The following is a 19,773-nucleotide window of genomic DNA, read 5'->3' on the forward strand; positions in this document are numbered from 1 at the left end:
GTTCTCTTGGCAAAACTCGTTAGCCTTTGCCCTGCTTAATTTAGTACTCTTAGGCCAAATCTGCTTGTTACTCCAGGTATCTCTTGACTTCCTACTTTTGCACTCCAGTCCCCTATGATGAATAGAACATCTTCTTTGGTTGTTAGTTCTGGAAGGTCTTGTAGATCTTCATAGAACCACTTAATTTCAGCTTCTTCAGGATTACTGGTTGGGGGATAGACTTGGATTACTGTGATACTGAATGGTTTGCCTTGGAAAAATACAGAGATCATTCTGTCATTTTTGAGAATGCACCCAAGTACTGCATTTTGGACTTTCTTGACTGTGAGCACTACTCCATTTCTTCTAAGGGATTCGAGCCCACAGTCGTAGATATAATGATCAACTGAATTAAATTTACCCATTCCAGTCCATTTTAGTTCACTGATTTTCTAAAATGGCGTTGACTCTTGCTGTCTCCTGTTTGGCCACTTCCAATTTACCTTGATTCATGAACCTAACATTCCAGGTTCCAATGCAGTATTGCTCTTTACAGTATCGGAGTTTACTTGCATCACCAGTCACATCCACAACTGGGCACTGTTTTCATTTTTGCTCTGTCTGTTCATTTTTTCTGCAGTTACTTCTCCATTCAATATCTAGTAGCATATGGGGCACCTAACAACCTGGGGAGTTTACCTTTCAGTGTCATATCTTTTGGAGAAGGCAATGGCAAGCCACTCCAGTACTCTTGCCTAGAAAATCCCATGGATGGAGGAGCCTGGTAGGCTGTAGTCCATGGGGTCGCTAAGAGTCGGACACAACTGAGCAATTTCACTTTCACTTTTCACTTTCACACATTGGAGAAGGAAATGGCAACCCACTCCAGTGTTCTTGCCTGGAGAATCCCAGGGACGGGGGAGCCTGGTGGGCTTTCATCTATGGGGTCACACAGAGTCGGACACAACTGAAGTGACTTAGCAGCAGCAGCAGCAGCAGTCATATCTTTTTGCCTTTTCATATTGTTCATGGGGTTCTCAAGGCAGGAATTCTGAAGTGGTTTGCCATTGCCTTCTCCAGTGGATCACATTTCATCAGAACGCTCCACCATGACCCGTCCGTCTTGTGTGCTCCTGTACGGCATGGCTCATAGTTTCACCGAGTGAGACAAGGCTGAGGTCCTTGTGTCACTTTGATTAGTCTCCTGTGATTGTCGTTTGAGAGTGCCTGAAGAAACTATGGAGAGAGGTTCATGTGATTGTGTGCCCTCTGATGGATAATGCTAAGAGGCTTATGGAAGCTTCCCGATGGGAGAGACTGACTGAGGGGGAAACTGGGTCTTGTTCTAATGGGTGGGGCCATGTTCAGTAAATCTTTAATCCAAATTTCTCTTGATGGGTAGGGCTCTGTTCCCTCCCTTTTGTTTGACCTGAGACCAAACTATGGTAGAGGTAATGAAGTCCCTTGAACTGCAAGGAGATCAAACTAGTCAATCCTAAAGGAAATCAGGGGGAGAAGGAACAAGATGGCGGAGGGATGGCGAGACCACTCTCTCCCCCACAAATTAATCAAAAGAACATTTGAACGCGGAGTAAAGTCCACAAAACAACTTCTGAATGTTGACAGAGGACATCAGGCACCCAGAAAAGCAGCCCATTGTCTCCGAAAGGAGGTAGGAAAAAACATAAAAGATAAAAAAAGAGACAAAAGAAGTAAGGACGGAGCTCCGTCCTGGGAAGAGAGGCTTTAAAAAGAGAGAAGTTTCCAAACACCAGGAAACACTTTCACTGGCTAGTCTGTGGCAAGCCTTGGAAGCTCAGAGGGCCACATAACCGGGAGGAAAAAGAAAGAAATAATTAAAACCCACAGATTACCCGCCAAACAGTAACTCCCAGCGGAGAAGCAGCGCAGATGCCTGCACACGCCATTAGCAAGCTGGGGCTGGGCAGGGAGGAGCCGGCTGAACTGCTTAGAGAGAGGACTGGGCTTGAATGCAATCTGAGAGAACTGGGGATAGCAAAGCAGACTGGGATAGCTTCCCCACAAAAAGGCGGAAAGCTCTAACCTAAGACTCCGCCAGCCCCGCTCACAGAACAAAGGACTGAGCAGAGCGAGCCAGCTGCAGTCGGCCCATCCCCCATCCCCCCGCCAAGACAGGCAAGGGAGGGCAGCCAGAGCCGGAGGGGGCAACCGCGGCCCCAGAAAGGCATCCGATACCAAACTGCAGGCAGGCTTTGTTGCTAATCAAGACTTCTTGGGCTCCGGCCGGTCGATATCTGCCTGAGAAGGTGCGCCAGTTGTACGCCCAGAAAACCGAGTGGCAGGGACTGGGGAGGCGATAAGTCTCAGCGACCCCACTCGCCAAACACCTGGTCACCTGAGCTGCTCGGACCAGGGAAGGCACAAAACGCAGGTCCAACCAAGTCTGCGCCCTTGTGGAGTACCCGAGAACCTGAACTTGAGCCGCTCAGACCTGGGAAGTGCATACAACCCAGCGCTGGCATCGGACAGTTCCCAGCAGAGCAACCTAGAGCCTGTGCAGTGTAGACTGGGACAGCACACACGCCATGAGCGGGGGCAAACCCAGTGTGGCCGAGACACTGCGAGCACTACCCACAGAAGCCAGAGATATCTGTCTGCAGCGTTCCTCCCTTCCCAGAACAGGACTGAACAACTGAGCCTTAAAAAGTGTCCACCCACCCCCTAGTATCAGGGTGGAAATTAGACACTGAAGAGACCAGGAAACAGAAGCTAAAAGAGAGGGAACACCTTGGAAATGACAGATAGAGAAGTCTAGAGGCTACTCCAAGAATAAGACCGAAAAACAGAGACAAGAGGCTTAAGCCCGAATCCTGAGAACACCAGAGAACTCCTGACTCCAGGGAACATTAATCGATAGGAGCTCATCAAACGCCTCCATACCTACACTAAAACCAAGCACCACACAAGAGTCAACATGTTCCAGAGAAAGACATACCACGCAAATTCTCCAGCAACACAGGAAAATAGCCCTTAGCTTCAATATACAGGCTGCCCAAAGTCACTCCAAAACCAATGACATCTCATAACTCATTACTGGACACTTCATTGCACTCCAGAGAGAAGAAATCCAGCTCCACCCACCAGAACACCAACACAAGCTTCCCTAACCAGGGAACCTTGACAAGTCACCCGTCCAACCCCACACACAGCGAGGAAACTACATAATAAAGAGAACTCCACAAACTGCAAGAAGAGGGAAAGGTCACCCCAAGCAAAGCAATATAAGCAAGATGAAGAGGCAGAGAAATACCCATCAAGTAAAGAAACAAGATAAATGCCCACCAACACAAACAAAAGAGGAAGATACAGGGAATCTACCTGATAAAGAATTTCGAATTTTGGTGGTGAAAATGATTCAAAATCTTGAAAGCAAAATGGAGTTACAGATAAATAACCTGGAGAAAAGGATTGAGAAGATGGAAGAAAGGTTTAATAAGGACTTAGAGGAAATAAAAAAGAGTCAATATACAATGAATAATGCAATAGATGAGATCAGAAACACTCTGGAGGGAACAAACAGTAGAATAACAGAGGCAGAAGACAGGATAAGCGAGCTAGAAGATAGAATTGTAGAAATAAATGAAACAGAGAGGAAAAAAGAAAAACGAATTAAAAGAAATGAGGACAATATTAGAGACCTCTGGGACAATGTTAAACGCTCCAACATTCGAATCATAGGAGTCCCAGAAGAAGAAGACAAAAAGAAAGACCATGAGAGAATACTTGAGGAGATAATAGTTGAAAACATCCCTAAAATGGGGAAAGAAATAATCACCCAAGTCCAAGAAACCCAGAGAGTCCCCAACAGGTTAAACCCAAGGTGAAATACTCCAAGACACATATTAATCAAATTAACAAAGATCAAACACAAAGAACAAATATTAAAAGCAGCAAGGGAAAAGCAGCAAATAACACACAAGGGGATTCCCATAAGGATAACAGCTGATCTTTCAACAGAAACTTCAGGCCAGGAGGGAATGGCAAGACATACTTAAAGTGATGAAAGAAAATAACCTACAGCCCAGATTACTGTACCCAGCAAGGATCTCATTCAAATATGAAGGAGAAATCAAAAGCTTTACAGACAAGCAAAAGCTGAGAGAATTCAGCATCACCAAACCAGCTCTCCAACAAATGCTAAAGGATCTTCTCTAGACAGGAAACACAGAAAGGGTATATAAACTCGAACCCAAAGCAATAGAAAAAATGGCAATGGGATCATACTTACCAATAATTACCTTAAACGTAAATGGGTTGAATGCCCCAACCAAAAGACAAAGGCTTGCTGAATGGATACAAAAACAAGACCCCCATATATGTTGTCTACAAGAGACCCACTTCCAAACGAGGGACACATACAGACTGAAAGTGAAGGGCTGGAAAAAGATATTCCATGCAAATAGACACAAAAAGAAAGCAGGAGTAGCAATACTCATATCAGATAAAATAGACTTTAAAACAAAGGCTGTGAAAAGAGACAAAGAAGTAAACTACATAATGATCAAAGGATCAATCCAAGAAGAAGATATAACAATTAAAAATATTTATGCATCCAACATAGGAGCACTGCAATATGTAAGACAAAAACTAACAAGTATGAAAGGGGAAATTAACAACAATGCAATAATAGTAGGAGATTTTAATATCGCACTTACATCTATGGATATATCAACTAAACAGAAAATTAACAAGGAAACACAAACTTTAAATGATACAATAGACCAGTTAGAACTAACAGATCTCTATAGGACATTACACCCCAAAACAATGAATTTCACCTTTTTTTCAAGCGCACACAGAACCTTTTCCAGGATAGATCACATCCTGGGCCATAAATCTAGCCTTGGTAAATTCAAAAAAATTGAAATCATTCCAAGCATCTTTTCTGACCACAATGCAGCAAGATTAGATCTCAATTATGGGAGAAAAACTATTAAAAATGTCAACATATGGAGGCTGAAAAACACGCTGCTGAATAATGAACAAATCATAGAAGAAATCAAAAGAGAAATCAAAATATGCATAGAAATGAATGAAAATGAAAACACAACAACCGAAAACCTCTGGGACACTGTAAAAGCAGTGCTAAGGGGGAAGTTCATAGCAATACAGGCACACCTCAAGAAACAAGAGAAAAGTCAACTAAATAACCTAACTCTACATCAAAAGCAATTAGAAAAGGAAGAAATGAAGAACCCCAGGGTCAGTAGAAGGAAAGAAATCATAAAAATTAGGGCAGAGACAAATGCAAAAGAAACAAAAGAGACCATAGCAAAAATCAACAAAGCCAAAAGCTGGTTCTTTGAGAAGGTAAATAAAATTGACAAACCACTAGCCAGACTCATCAAGAAACAAAGGGAGAAGAACCAAATCAATAAAATTAGAAATAAAAATGGAGAGATCACAACCGGCAACACAGAAATACAAAGGATTATTAGAGAATACTATCAGCAATTATATGGCAATAAAATGAATAACCTGGAAGAAATGGACAAATTCCTAGAAAAGTACAACTTTCCAAAACTGAACCAGGAAGAAATAGATAATCTGAACAGACCCATCACAAGCACGGAACTAGAGGCTGTAATCAGAAATCTTCCAGCAAACAAAAGCCCTGGTCCAGACGGCTTCACAGCTGAATTCTACCAAAAATTTAGAGAAGAGCTAACACCTATTCTACTCAAACTCTTCCAGAAAATTGCTGAGGAAGGGAAACTTCCAAACTCATTCTATGAGGCCACCATCACCCTAATCCCAAAACCTGGTAGAGACTCCACAAAAAAAGAAAACTACAAGCCAATATCACTGATGAAGATAGATGCAAAAATCCTTAACAAAATTCTAGCAGTCAGAATCCAACAACACATTAAGAAGATCATACATCATGACCAAGTGGGCTTTATCCCAGGAATGCAGGGATTCTTCAATATCCGCAAACCAATCAACGTACTACACCACATTGCTGCTGCTGCTGCTAAGTCACTTCAGTCGTGTCCGACTCTGTGTGACCCCATAGACGGAAGCCCACCAGGCTCCCCCGTCCCTAGGATTCTCCAGGCAAGAACACTGGAGTGGGTTGCCATTTCCTTCTCCAATGTGTGAAAGTGAAAAGTGAAAGTGAAGTCGCTCAGTCGTGTCCGACCTTTAGCGACCCCACGGACTGCAGCCTACCAGGCTCCTCCATCCATGGGATTTTCTAGGCAAGAGTAATACACCACATTAACAAACTGAAAAATAAAAATCATATGATTATCTCAATAGATGCAAAGAAAGCCTTCGACAAAATTCAACATTCATTTATGATAAAAACCCTCCAGAAAGTGGGAATAGAAGGGACATACCTCAACATAATAAAAGCTATACATGACAAACCCACAGCAAACATTATCCTCAATGGTGAAAAACTGAAACCATTTCCCCTAAAGTCAGGAACAAAACAAGGGTACCCACTCTCACCACTACTATTCAACATAGTTCTGGAAGTTTTGGCTACAGCAATCAGAGCAGAAAAAGACATAAAAGGAATACAAATTGGAAAAGAAGAAGTAAAACTTTCACTGTTTGCTGATGACATGATCCTCTACACAGAAAACCCTAAAGACTCTACCAGAAAACTACTAGAGCTAATCAATCATTACAGTAAAGTTGCAGGATATAAAATCAACACACAGAAATCCCTTGCATTCCTATACACTAATAATGAGAAAATACAAAGAGAAATTAAGGAAACTATTCCATTCACTGTTGCAACAAAAAGAATTAAATACTTAGGAATATATCTACCTAAGGAAACAAACGACTTGTACATAGAAAACTATAAAACACTAGTAAAAGTAATCAAAGAGGACACTAATAGATGGAGAAATATACCGTGTTCATGGACTAGAAGAATAAATATTGTAAAAATGAGTATACCACCCAAAGTAATTTATACATTCAATGCAATCCCTATCAAGCTACCAACGATATTTTTCACAGAACTAGAACAAATAATCTCACAATTTGTATGGAAATACGAAAAACCTCGAATAGCCAAAGCAATCTTGAGGAAGAAGAATGGAGCTGGGGGAATCATCCTGCCTGACTTCAGTCTCTACTACAAAGCCACCGTCATCAAGACAGTATGGTACTGGCATAGACAGAAATATAGATCAATGGAACAAAATAGAAAGCCCAGAGATAAATCCACACACCTATGGACACCTTATCTTTGACAAAGGAGGCAAGAATATAAAATGGAGAAAAGACAGTCTCTTTAATAAGTGGTGCTTGGAAAACTGGTCAGCCACTTGTAAAAGAATGAAAATAGAACACTTGTTAACACCATACACCAAAATAAACTCAAAATGGATTAGAGAGCTAAATGTAAGACCAGATTCTATAAAACTCCTAGAGGAGAACGTAGGCAAAACACTCTCTGACATAAATCACAGCAGGATCCTCCAAGACCCACCTCCCAGAATATTGGAAATAAAAGCAAAAATAAACAAATGGGACAAAATTAAAACCAAAAGCTTCTGCACAGCAAAGGAAACTATAAGTAAGGTGAAAAGACAGCCTTCAGAATGGGAGAAAATAATCGCAAATGAAGCAACTGATAAAGGATTAATCTCCAAAATATACAAGCAGCTCCTTCAGCTAAATTCCAGAAAAATAAATGACCCAATCAATAAATGGGCCAAAGAACTAAACAGACATTTCTCCAAAGAAGACATACAGATGGCTAACAAACACATGAAAAATGGTCAACGTCCCTCATAATCAGAGAAATGCAAATCAAAACCACAATGAGATACCATTTCACGCCAGTCAGAATGGCTGCTATCCAAAAGTCTACAAGCAATAAACGCTGGAGAGGGTGTGGAGAAAAGGGAACCCTCTTACACTGTTGGTATGAATGCAAACTAGTACCACCACTATGGAGAACAGTGTGGAGATTCCTCAAAAAGCTGGAAATAGAACTGCCATATGATCCAGCAATCGCACTCCTGGGCATACACACTGAGGAAACCAGAATTGAAAGAGTCACATGTACTCCAATGTTGATTTATAATAGCCAGGACATGGAAGCAACCTAGATGTCCATCTGCAGATGAATGGATAAGAAAGCTGTGGTACATATACACAATGCAGTATTACTCAGCCATTAAAAAGAATGCATTTGCATCAGTTCTAATGAGGTGGATGAAACTGGAGCCTATTATACAGAGTGAAGTAAGCCAGAAAGAAAAACACCAATACAGTATACTAATGCATATATATGGAATTTAGAAAGATGCAAATGATAACCCTGTATACGTGACAGCAAAAGAGACACAGATGTATAGAACAGTCTTTGGGACTCTGTGGGAGAGGGTGAGGTTGGGATGATTTGGGAGAATGGCATTGAAACATGTATGTTGTCATATGTGAAACGAATCACCAGTTCAGGGTCGATGCATGTTACAGGATGCTCGGGGCTGGTGTGCGGGGATGACCCAGAGGGAGGATAAAGGGAGGAGGGAGGTGGAAGGGGGGAACTCATGTGCACCTGGGGCGGATTGATGTCAATGTATGGCAAAACCAACCATTTAATATTGAAAAACAATTAGCCTCCAATAAAAAAAAAAGAAAAAAAAATAAAGGAAATCAGTCATGAATATATTGGAAGGACTGATGCTGAAGCTGAAACTCCAATACTTTGGCCAACTGATGCGAAGAAGTGACCACTGGAAAAGACCCTAATGCTGCGAAAGATTGAAGGAAGGAGGATAAGGGGATGACAGAGGGTGAGATGGCTGGATGGCATCACTGACTCGATGGACATGAGTTTGAGCAAGCTCCGGGAATTGGTGAAGGAACTGGACATGGAACAACAGAGTGGTTCCAAAGAACAGAAGTACGTCAAGGTTGTATATTGTCACCCTGCTTATTTAACTTATATGCAGAGTACATCATGAGGAACGCTGGGCTGGAAGAAGCACAAGCTGGAATCAAGATTGCCGGGAGAAATATCAATAACCTCAGATATGCAGATGATACCACCCTTATGGCAGAAAGTGAAGAGGAACTCAAAGGCCTCTTGATGAAAGTGAAAGAGGCGAGTGAAAAGGTTGGCTGGAAGCTCAACATCCAGAAAACGAAGATCATGGCATCTGGTCCCATCACTTCTTGGGAAATAGATGGGGAAACAGTGGAAACAGTGTCAGACTTTATTTTTTGGGCTCCAAAATCACTGCGGATGCTGACTGCAGCCATGAAATTAAAAGACTCTTACTCCTTGGAAGGAAAGTTATGACCAGCCTAGATAGCATATTAAAAAGCAGAGATATTACTTTGCCAACCAAGGTCCATCTAGTCAACGCTATGGTTTTTCCTGTGGTCACGTATGGATGTGAGAGTTGGACTGTGAAGAAAGCTGATCGCTGAAGAATTGATGCTTTTGAACTGTGGTGTTGGAGAAGACTCTTGAGAGTCCCTTGGACTGCAAGGAGATCCAACCAGTCCATTCTAGAGGAGATCAATAAGGACTGATGCTGAAGCTGAAACTCCAATACTTTGGCCACCTCATGCGACGAGTTGACTCACTGGAAAAGACTCTGATGCTGGGAGGGATTGGGGACAGGAGGAGATGGGGACGACAGAGAATGAGATGGCTGGATGGCATCACCGACTCTGTGGACTCCGGGAGTTGGTGATGGACAGGGAGGCCTGGCGTGCTGTGGTTCATGGGGTCGCTGAGAGTCGGACACGACTGAGCGACTGAACTGAGCTGAACTGAACTGAAGGGAAGCCTGGTGTGCTGCAGTCGGTGGGGTTGCAGAGTTCAACACAATAAGCAGCTGAACTGAGCTGAACTGAAGGAAGGTAGCAGTGACCTCCTTAACGATGTGCCGTGCCCGGACTGCCGCAGTCAGTGCCCCCGACCACAGGGCAGGCCACTGCCAACCCCCGCCTCTGCTGGAGACTCCTAGACACTCACAGGCAATCCGGGTCAGTCTCTCGTGGGTCACTACTCCTTTCTCCTGGGTTATTATTAATTATCAGTACTAGTATCCCCATTTTACTTTATAATATTTAAGTATAATTTTTGTTAAAAAAAAGTTGAAAAAGATACATAGTATATACACATAGTATATATAACTTTCAAATATCAATTAAAAAAACTCAAAGATCTTTACCAAATGACAGTCGTTATCTTCAAATTAATATGTAACTTTTTATTGAAACTTTATAAAGCATTCAGAAAAATATGTATTATTTTGTTATAAAGAAAGACATTGGGCTTCCCTGTGGCTCAGTGGTAAAGAATCCACTTGCCAATGCAGGAGACACATGTTCAACCCCTGATCCAGGAAGATCCCACATGCTGCAGAGCAACTAAGTCTGTGTGCCACAGGGAGCTGCACCAGGCCACGTGCCGCAACTACTGGAGCACGTGCACCCTAGAGCTTGTGCTCTGCAGCAAGAGGAGCCACCACAGTGAGAGCCCACTCACCACAACTGAAGAGCAGCCCCCATTCGCCCAGAAACAAGTCCACACAGCGACAAGCCCAACACACACAAACTAACCAATTTTAAAAAGAAATACATTATTAAAAATGAATTACAATATATGGAAAACCAGCTCACTCATATTATTCATATGAATATATTTGCCTGTACTATTTATCATTGATATGACTCCTACAAATCACTTAAGCTCGAAGCCCTGGTTTTCTCATCAATAGAAAGGAAAATAATACCTTGCCTAAAAGGCCAAGTCCAAAATTCTTGAGCTTATAGTACTAGCTCAATAACTAAATTTCTAAGTACTTAGGAAACTTCTGTAAATTATATGGCTACTACTTACCGACAAGATAATTCTCCATCCATAGCATCATGTTCATCTGTACTGGTATATGTTAATCTTCCTCCAACAACTGTTCCAACTAAGTATACCAGCCAGGCAAGACGTCCTAATACATAAAAAGAAGAGTTTAGAAAGAAACAAAGTTTAGATAGAAACAAAGCTTATTTTTTAGAATATTCTAAAATGAGCAAAATTTCTTCCAAACTAGTGATAAACTGTGAATTTAGTTCCTAACACAGAGTGGAGTTGGTTTTCATCAAGTTCATCAAGGCAGTTCAGTTCAGTTCAGTTCAGTCGCTCAGTCGTGTCCGACTCTCCGCGACCCCATGAATCACAGCACGCCAGGCCTCCCTGTCCATCACCAACTCCCGGAGTACACTCAAACTCATGTCCACAGAGTCGGTGATGCCATCCAGCCATCTCATTCTCCGTCGTCCCTTTCTCCTCCCGCCGCCAACCTTTCCCAGCATCAGAGTCTTTTCCAGTGAGTCAACTCATCGCATGAGGTGGCCAAAGTATTGCAGCTTCATCTTTAGCATCAGTCCCTCCAATGAACATCCAGGATTGATCTCCTCTAGAATGGACTGGTTGGATCTCCTTGCAGTATAAGGGACTCTCAAGAGTCTTCTCCAACACCACAGTTCAAAAGCATCGATTCTTCGGCGATCAGCTTTCTTCACAGTCCAACTCTCACATCCATACATGACCACGGGAAAAACCATTGCCTTGACTAGACGGACCTTGGTTGGCAAAGTAATGTCTCTGCTTTTTAATATACTATCAAGGTTGGTCTTAACTTTCTTTCCAAGGAGCAAGCGTCTTAATTTCATGGCTGCCATCAGCATCTGCAGTGATTTTGGAGCCCAAAAAAATAAAGTCTGACACTGTTTCCACTGTTTTTCCATCTATTTCCCATGAAGTGATGGGACCAGATGCCATGATCTTTGTTTTCTGAATGTTGAGCTTCAAGCCAACCTTTTCACTCTCCTCTTTCACTTTCATCAAGAGGCTTTTGAGTTCCTCTTCACTTTCTGCCATAAGGGTAGTGTCATCTGCATATCTGAGGTTATTGATATTTCTCCCGGCAATCTTGATTCCAGCTTGTGCTTCTTCCAGCCCAGCGTTCCTCATGATGTACTCTGCATATAAGTTAAGTAAGCAAGGTGACAATATACAACCTTGACGTACACCTTTTCCTATTTGGAACCAGTCGGTTGTTCCATGTCCAGTTCTGACTGTTGCTTCCTGACCTGCATACAGGTTTCTCAAGAGGCAGGTCAGGTGGTCTGGGATTCCCATCTCTTTCAGAATGTTCCACAGTTTATTGTGATCCACACAGTCAAAGGCTTTGGCATAGTCAATGAAGCAGAAATAGATCTTTTTCTGAAACTCTCTTGCTTTCTCCATGATCCAGCGGATGTTGGCAATTTGATCTCTGGTGCCTCTGCCTTTTCTAAAACCTGCTTGAACATCTGGGAGTTCACGGTTTACATACTGCTGAAGCCTGGCTTGGAGAATTTTGAGCATGACTTTACTAGCGCGTGAGATGAGTGCAACTGTGAGGTAGTTTGAGCATTCTTTGGTATTGCCTTTCTTTGGGATTGGAATGAAGACTGACCTTTTCCAGTCCTGTGGCCACTGCTGAGTTTTCCAAATCTGCTGGCATATTGAGTGCAGCACTTTCACAGCATCATCTTTCAAGACTTGAAATAGCTCCACTGGAATTCCATCACCACCACTAGCTTTGTTAGTAGTGATGCTTTCTAAGGCCTACTTGACTTCACATTCCAAGATGTCTGGCTCTAGGTCAGTGATCACGTTATCGTTACTATCTTGGTCGTGAAGATCTTTTTTGTACAGTTCTTCTGTGTATTCCTGCCACCTCTTCTTAATATCTTCTGCTTCTGTTAGGTCCATACCATTTCTGTCCTTTATCGAGCCCATCTTTGCATGTAATGTTCCCTTGGAATCTCTAATTTTCTTGAAGAGGTCTCTTGTTTTTCCTATTCTGTTGTTTTCCTCTATTTCTTTGCATTGATCACTGAGGAAGTCTTTCTTATCTCTCCTTGCTATTCTTTGGAACTCTGCATTCAGATGCTCATATCTTTCCTTTTCTCCTTTGCTTTTCACCTCTCTTCTTTTCACAGCTATTTGTAAGGCCTCCTCAGACAGCCATTTCGCTCTTTTGCATTTCTTTTCCATGGGGATGGTCTTGGTCCCTGTCTCCTGTACAATGTCACGAACCTCCGTCCAGAGTTCATCAGGCACTCTATCAATCAGATCTAGTCCCTTAAATCTATTTCTCACTTCCACTGTATAATTCATAAGGGATTTGATTGAGGTCATATCTGAATGGTCTAGTGGTTTTCCCTACTTTCTTCAATTTAAGTCTGAATTTCGCAATAAGGAGTTCATGATCTGAGCCACAGTCAGCTCCTGGTCTTGTTTTCGCTAACTGTATACAGCTTCTCCATCTTTGGTTGCAAAGAATATAATCAATCTGATTTCGGTGTTGACCATCTGGTGATGTCCATGTGTAGAGTCTTCTCTTGTGTTGTTGGAAGAGGGTGTTTGCTATGACCAGTGCATTCTCTTGGCAAAACTCTATTAGCCTTTGCCCTGCTTCATTCCGTGCTCCAAGGCCAAATTTGCCTGTTACTCCAGGTGTTTCTTGACTTCCTACTTTTGCATTCCAGTCCCCTATAATGAAAAGGACATCTTTTTTGGGTGTTAGTTCTAAAAGGTCTTGTAGGTCTTCATAGAACCGATTAACTTCGGCTTCTTCAGCATTACTGGTTGGGGCATAGGCCTGGATTACTGTAATATTGAATGGTTTGCCTTGGAAACGAACAGAAATCATTCTGTCGTTTTTGAGATTGCATCCAAGTACTGCATTTCAGACTCTTTTGTTGAGCATGATGGCTACTCCAGTTCTTCTAAGGGATTCCTGCCCACAGTAGTAGATATAATGGTCATCCGAGTTAAATTCACCCATTCCAGTCCATTTTAATTCACTGATTCCTAGAATGTCGACGTTCACTCTTGCCATCTCCTGTTTGACCACTTCCAACTTGCCTTGATTCATGGACCTAACATTCCAGGTTCCTATGCAATATTGCTCTTTACAGCACCGGACCTTGCTTCTATCACTGGTCACATCCACAACTGGGTACTGGTTTTTCTTTTGCTCCATCCCTTTATTCCTTCTATAGTTATTTCTCCACTGAGCTCCAGTAGCATACTGGGCACCTACCGACCTGGGGAATTCATCAAGGCAGTAGAAGAGTTTAAATGAGATTTAAGATCCTGATACAACTATGAATCCCAGCTCTACCAATATGCTATGTGATTCTACATAAGCGTCTTACCTCTTTAAGCTTTAGGGTTTTCATCTGCAAAATGGAGAAAATATCTACTATGAGGACTTGATGAACATAAATTTGATAACAAAACACCAAATGTAATGTCAACATCAAGGGCTGTTAGTAAGTATAACTATGATCCAATGACCAGTATTTTTTTTGAACAGTCCATGTCATGATAGTACCAGTCTCATTATTTTTAATACTGCTCAGGCTTGGAAGATAAGAGATGGTAAAAAATTTACTCCTTTGTATTTTAAAAATCCAAAATGTTTACTATGCAAATTACATTGCTTGATGACCAAATTAACCTCACGGGGAGAAGCAGCAAAGGAATAAATGACTTGACGAGAGCGGCACCAATGGCAACACCCACAGTTCCCACAAGCCTTCCCGGCGGCCGAGAGTGGCCGCAAAAGTGAAGGCAGTTACTGAGCAATGCTCGGTCAGACACAGTACATCTTAAGACCCACTCAGCTATGTCTCAGGTTCACCAAGATTCTTGAGATCTTTATAAGCAATTAACAGCAAACCAACTATTTTCCAAAAAAGAAACTGTTTTGAAAATCTTACCTGGTAAGTATCCACACCCCCTAATCTATCACAAAACCATGAATAAGTCATAACTGACCAAGTATGCAGCCTTTATATTAGCAATGTAAACACAGAACACTACCCTGATCAAGTAATTTATAAAACAAACTCAAGCTTCAAGAATTGTAAAATTAGTGGGCAAAAAAGTAAAGAAAAAAGGCCCATGTAGGAAACTGACAGCAAGTTACCAAGATGCAGCTGAGATGTGTTTCATGATCAATATTAAAGCCTATTAACAACATAATGCTCTTCTTTGATGACCTCACTTCTGTGGACCCTCTCAAGTGGCAGCTGATTTCTCTTTTGCAACTCTGGTAACTTGGGCCTCAAACCCAGCTGTTCAGTTGATGGTCCTCATTTTTACTTCCAGAACATTCTTCCTCTCCATTGTAAAAGCACTCAGCTTTACATCTTGTGTCATCGTAGTACTAAATTATCTTTCTTAATGCAACTATCTACTCTGAGTTATTACTTCTTATCTTTTGAATATGTTAGTTGCTGGTCCATTGTCATTCTTTCCAACATTATTTTTATCGTAACTGGTAACAATTTTTTTAATTATCTACAAAGATGAATCTTCCAACTCCCAACAATCCTTTGTTCTGTTAGGAAACTACAATCACTTGAACACCTAAACAACTTTACTGAAATATATTCACATACAATTCATCCACTTCAAGTATATGATTCAATGTTTTTGAATGAATTCACAGGGTCATGCAATCACTACCACATTCTAGCTTTAGAACATATCCATCCCTCTTGAAATCTTATTCTGTACCGCTCCCCACCCCCACAGCCCTAAGGAACCAAGCAACCACTAATCTACTTTACGCCTCCTTGGATTTTTTCCATTCTGTTTCATACAGATGAACTCAGACAGTGTGATCTTTGTGACTATCTCCTTTCACTTAGTATAACGTGCAAGGATCAACCATGTTACAGCTTCCTGTATTGGGACTGCAATTGTTTTTATGTTCAAATAACATTCCATTTTGGGGATATATCACATTTTATATGCCCATTCAAAAGTTGATGGACACTTGGGCTGTTTTCACATTTTGGCTTTGTAAATAATGCTTCTACGAACATTTGCGTAGAGTTTTTAATGTAGATATGTTTTCATGTCTCTTCATATCAAGAGTTGGGATTCATATCAAGAATTGGAATTGGCGGGTCATATAAAACCTGTATTTTAACTTTCTGAGGCACTACCAAACTACTTTCCAAAGGAGCTGTATCATTTTACATTCCCACCAGGAAAGTATTAAAGTCCAACTTCTCCAAATCCTTGCCAATACTTTGTGCTACCTATCTTTTTATCTCTCCTAGTGAGTATAAAGTGGTATCTTGTAATTCTGATGTGCCTTCCCCTAATGACCAACAATGCTGAGCCTTTTCCATGTGCTTACTGGCCTTTTTTAAGTCTTCTTTGAAGAAATGTCTATTTAAATTCTTTGCTCATTTTAAAATTGGGCTATTTATCTTTTTATTTATTGAGTTGCAAGAGTTCTTTATATATTCTTGATACAAGTTCCTTGTCAGATATGTGATTAGCAAACATGTTCTCCCATTCTGTGGGTTTTTTTCATTTTCTTGATGGTGTCCTTTGAAGCAGAGAAATGTATAATTTTCATGTGGTACAAAACTGCTAGTTTTTCTTTCAATATTTCAGCTTTTGATATCAAATCTAAAGAACCACTACCCAATCCAGTCATAAAGATTTAGTTCTACATTTTCTTCTAAGAGTTTCATAGCTTTAACTCTTACATTTAGGTCTGTGATTCATTTTGATTTGTGTATTGTGGGACATAGGGGTCCAACTTCATTCTTTTGCGTGTGGACATTCAGCTGTCCATGCATCATTTGTTGAAAAGACAATCCCTTTGTCATTGAACTGTCTTCTCATCCCAATCAAAAATCACCTGATTACAAACTGGAGCATTTATTACCTGAACTCTCAATTATACATCGTTGATCTAGTGTCTACCTTTACACCAAGGCCATGTCACTTGATTACAAACTGGAGCATTTATTACCTGAACTCTCAATTATACATCGTTGATCCAGTGTCTACCTTTACACCAACGCCATGTCACCTGATTACAAACTGGAGCATTTATTACCTGAACTCTCAATTATACATCGTTGATCTAGTGTCTACCTTTACACCAATGCCACACTGTCTTGATTACTGCTGCTCTGCGGTAAATTTTGAAATAAGGCAGTATGACTCTTTCAACTTCATTTTTTTCCAAAATTATTTTGGATATACTGGGTCTCCTGGATTTCCACATCAATTTAAGGATCAGCTTGTCAATTCCTGCAAAGAAGCCAGCTGGGATTTTGACAGAGATTACATTGACTCTGTAGGTCAATTTGAGGAATCATTCTAAACAATATCGTCTTCTGAACCATGACCACAATGTCTTCCAACTTATTTAGATCTTTGATTTCTTTTAATAACATTTTACAGTGTACAAGATTTAACACTTTTGCAAAGTTTGTGCCTAAGTATTTTATTCTTTTTCATGCTATTGTAAGTAGGCCTCACTTAATTTTGATTGTTCATTGCTAATATATAAACCCACTGTTGATTTTTACTTACTGATCTTGTATTCTGCAACTTTGCTACTCTTATATTAGTTGTAATAGTTTTTTGGGATTTGTCATTTTTTTCACTTTCTTATACCCTTCATGTCTTCTCTAACCTGCTTACCTATATTCAGTTCTGTTGTCAATCATTATAATCTGTCCTGAATAGGTCAATTTCTGTCTTCCTCCACATTCTCAACTTACAAAACCATAACTGTTTAAATCCAATACCCCATCTACTCTTTTGTCTATCTGCATACATTTTAATATAACTGGAAAAAGACACAACCATGTTGACTAGTCTCACTTTGGATTCACCTTTTCAGTCAGGCCTTACACAGTTATCCTATCAATTTTCAATACCTAGAGTATGATAGCATTTCTTCAAGATGCTGCTAGTGCTGCTTAGTTGCTCAGTTATGTCCAAATCTTATGTGACCACATTGATTGTAGCCCACCAGGCTCCTCTGCCCACGGGATCTCCCAAGCAAGAATACTGACGTGGGTTGCCATTTCCTCCAGGGGATCTTCCAGACCCAGGGACTGAATCCAGGTCTCCTGCTTGGCAGGCAGATTCTTTACTACTGCACCACCTGGGAGCCCATGACTTCAAGATACCCATCATTGATTCCTTCCCTCCATGTATGCAATTACCATTAAGAAGTGGGTCTATTTTTTCAATCCTTTGTAAGTCTGGGCTGGACTTTAACTAACAGAATATTGCAGAAGTGACATTTATTCCAGTACTGGGCTTAGTCTTTAGAGAACTGGCAGCTTCCTCGAGGCTCTCAGGGAATTTTCACTGAGAGGAAGCCATTTACCATGTAAGAAGACCATATACCGTGAGACCATCATACTATTAAAAGGTTAGCGATGTAGAGAGACTTAATGGAGACAGAAATGACCAGCTATAGCTCATTCATCAAACATCCCAGCAAAGACAGAAGACTTTAGAGTAAAGAGTCATTTAGGTGATGCCGGCCAAAGATGTCACCTAATTACAGAACATAATCTGCTAACATTTCGTATTCCCCTTTCCTGATTTAATATTTTTTAAAAATTTTAGCACTTATCACTTTCTAACAAAATATATTTTATTATTTATCTTGCTTTGTTATCTGTCTATTCCAATAGAACATAAATTGCATGGCAGCCTTTACTGTTTCTGTTTGGTTGTCTATTGCATATCCAGGGCCTAAAACAGTGCCTGGCAAATATAACTCATTAAATGGATATGGGTTACTGAATTAAGACACGACTGAGCATGCATACACATTGAATGAAGAAATCATTACCTAGAAAATACAGTATGAAACAGGCAAGAAAAAGTTAACAGCTTATTTATCAATTTATGTAAACATTAAAATGTAGAGTCATTATTAAAAATGTTAATTGTACTTCCACTTCTATTGCTTAAATAAAAGCAACTCTTCAACACACATTCAATACAAGGTACGATCTATGATCTAGTCTATCCTGTTATTTGCAAATTCATCTTCTTGATAAAATTTACACATTTGTAATTACCCAAGTCAATACTTGAGGATCATTCAAGGCCAAATGCAGAACAGCAAATAATCTGAGTTGCCCAATGTGCAGATGACAAGATTAGGTAAAACAAAGCAACAATCTGCTTTCTTGTTTCATTCCTTCATTTTCTGAGTATCTGCTATATATAAATATGAAGTGGGCTGAAAAGGGACAGAGAGACCCTATGTCCAACAGACTAAACTTAGTAAGAGGGAAAAAAACGAAAAAATAATTTTCTCAATGCAGTGTGATAAGTGTTGTTGTTGTTCAGTTGCTCAGTCATTTCTGACTCTTTGAGACCCCATGGACTGCAACATGCCAGGCTTCTCTGTCCTTCATTATCTCCTGGAGTCTGTTCAAACTCATGTCCATTGAATTGGTGGTGCCATCCAACCATCTCATCCGCTATCATTCCCTTCTCTTCATGTGATAATCATGCAATGAGTAACACTGTCTAATAATAAATACTAAATAAAGGACATGAATTTCTCAAATTTTAACTTTTTACTCTTTAATTCATTTATTCTGTGACCTTGAAATCAAGACTTGATATCAAAGAATGGTATGCAAAGATAGCATATGAACATCTGTGAACATTCTTTTCTAAAATTATAGTAAATTTTGAATGGAAGTTGGTACAGAGAAAGTAGAATGTACAGTTATTCATTCCACATTTTAGCAAACAGTGATTTATTGTACAAGACAGAAAAGAAGATATTTTTAACCCTAAAAATAGACAACTACTAATAAATTAGCATCAGTGTTAGACATGAACTATGAAATATAAAGGCACTTTTATTAATCTATCAAAAACAATTTTCATATTTCACAGAATGAGGA

The 19,773-nt window shown here is 40.5% G+C and overlaps 1 protein-coding gene across 5 annotated transcripts in view; it reads right to left on the reverse strand.

The window, feature by feature from the left end:
• RANBP17 (RAN binding protein 17) overlaps window positions 1–19,773 on the reverse strand; it is a 372,874-nt gene that overhangs the window by 281,262 nt on the left and 71,839 nt on the right. For all 5 annotated transcript variants that reach the window (XM_055421802.2, XM_055421801.2, XM_088827772.1 and 2 more), the window contains one exon: window positions 10,853–10,958. In XM_055421802.2, the coding sequence (XP_055277777.2) occupies window positions 10,853–10,958 (106 nt within the window). The remainder of the gene's footprint in view (window positions 1–10,852; window positions 10,959–19,773) is intronic.

This window comes from Moschus berezovskii, chromosome 18 (assembly GCF_049115385.1).
Source record: "Moschus berezovskii isolate FMDL1 chromosome 18, NW_MosBer_1.0, whole genome shotgun sequence".
Taxonomy (NCBI): Eukaryota; Metazoa; Chordata; class Mammalia; order Artiodactyla; family Moschidae; genus Moschus; species Moschus berezovskii.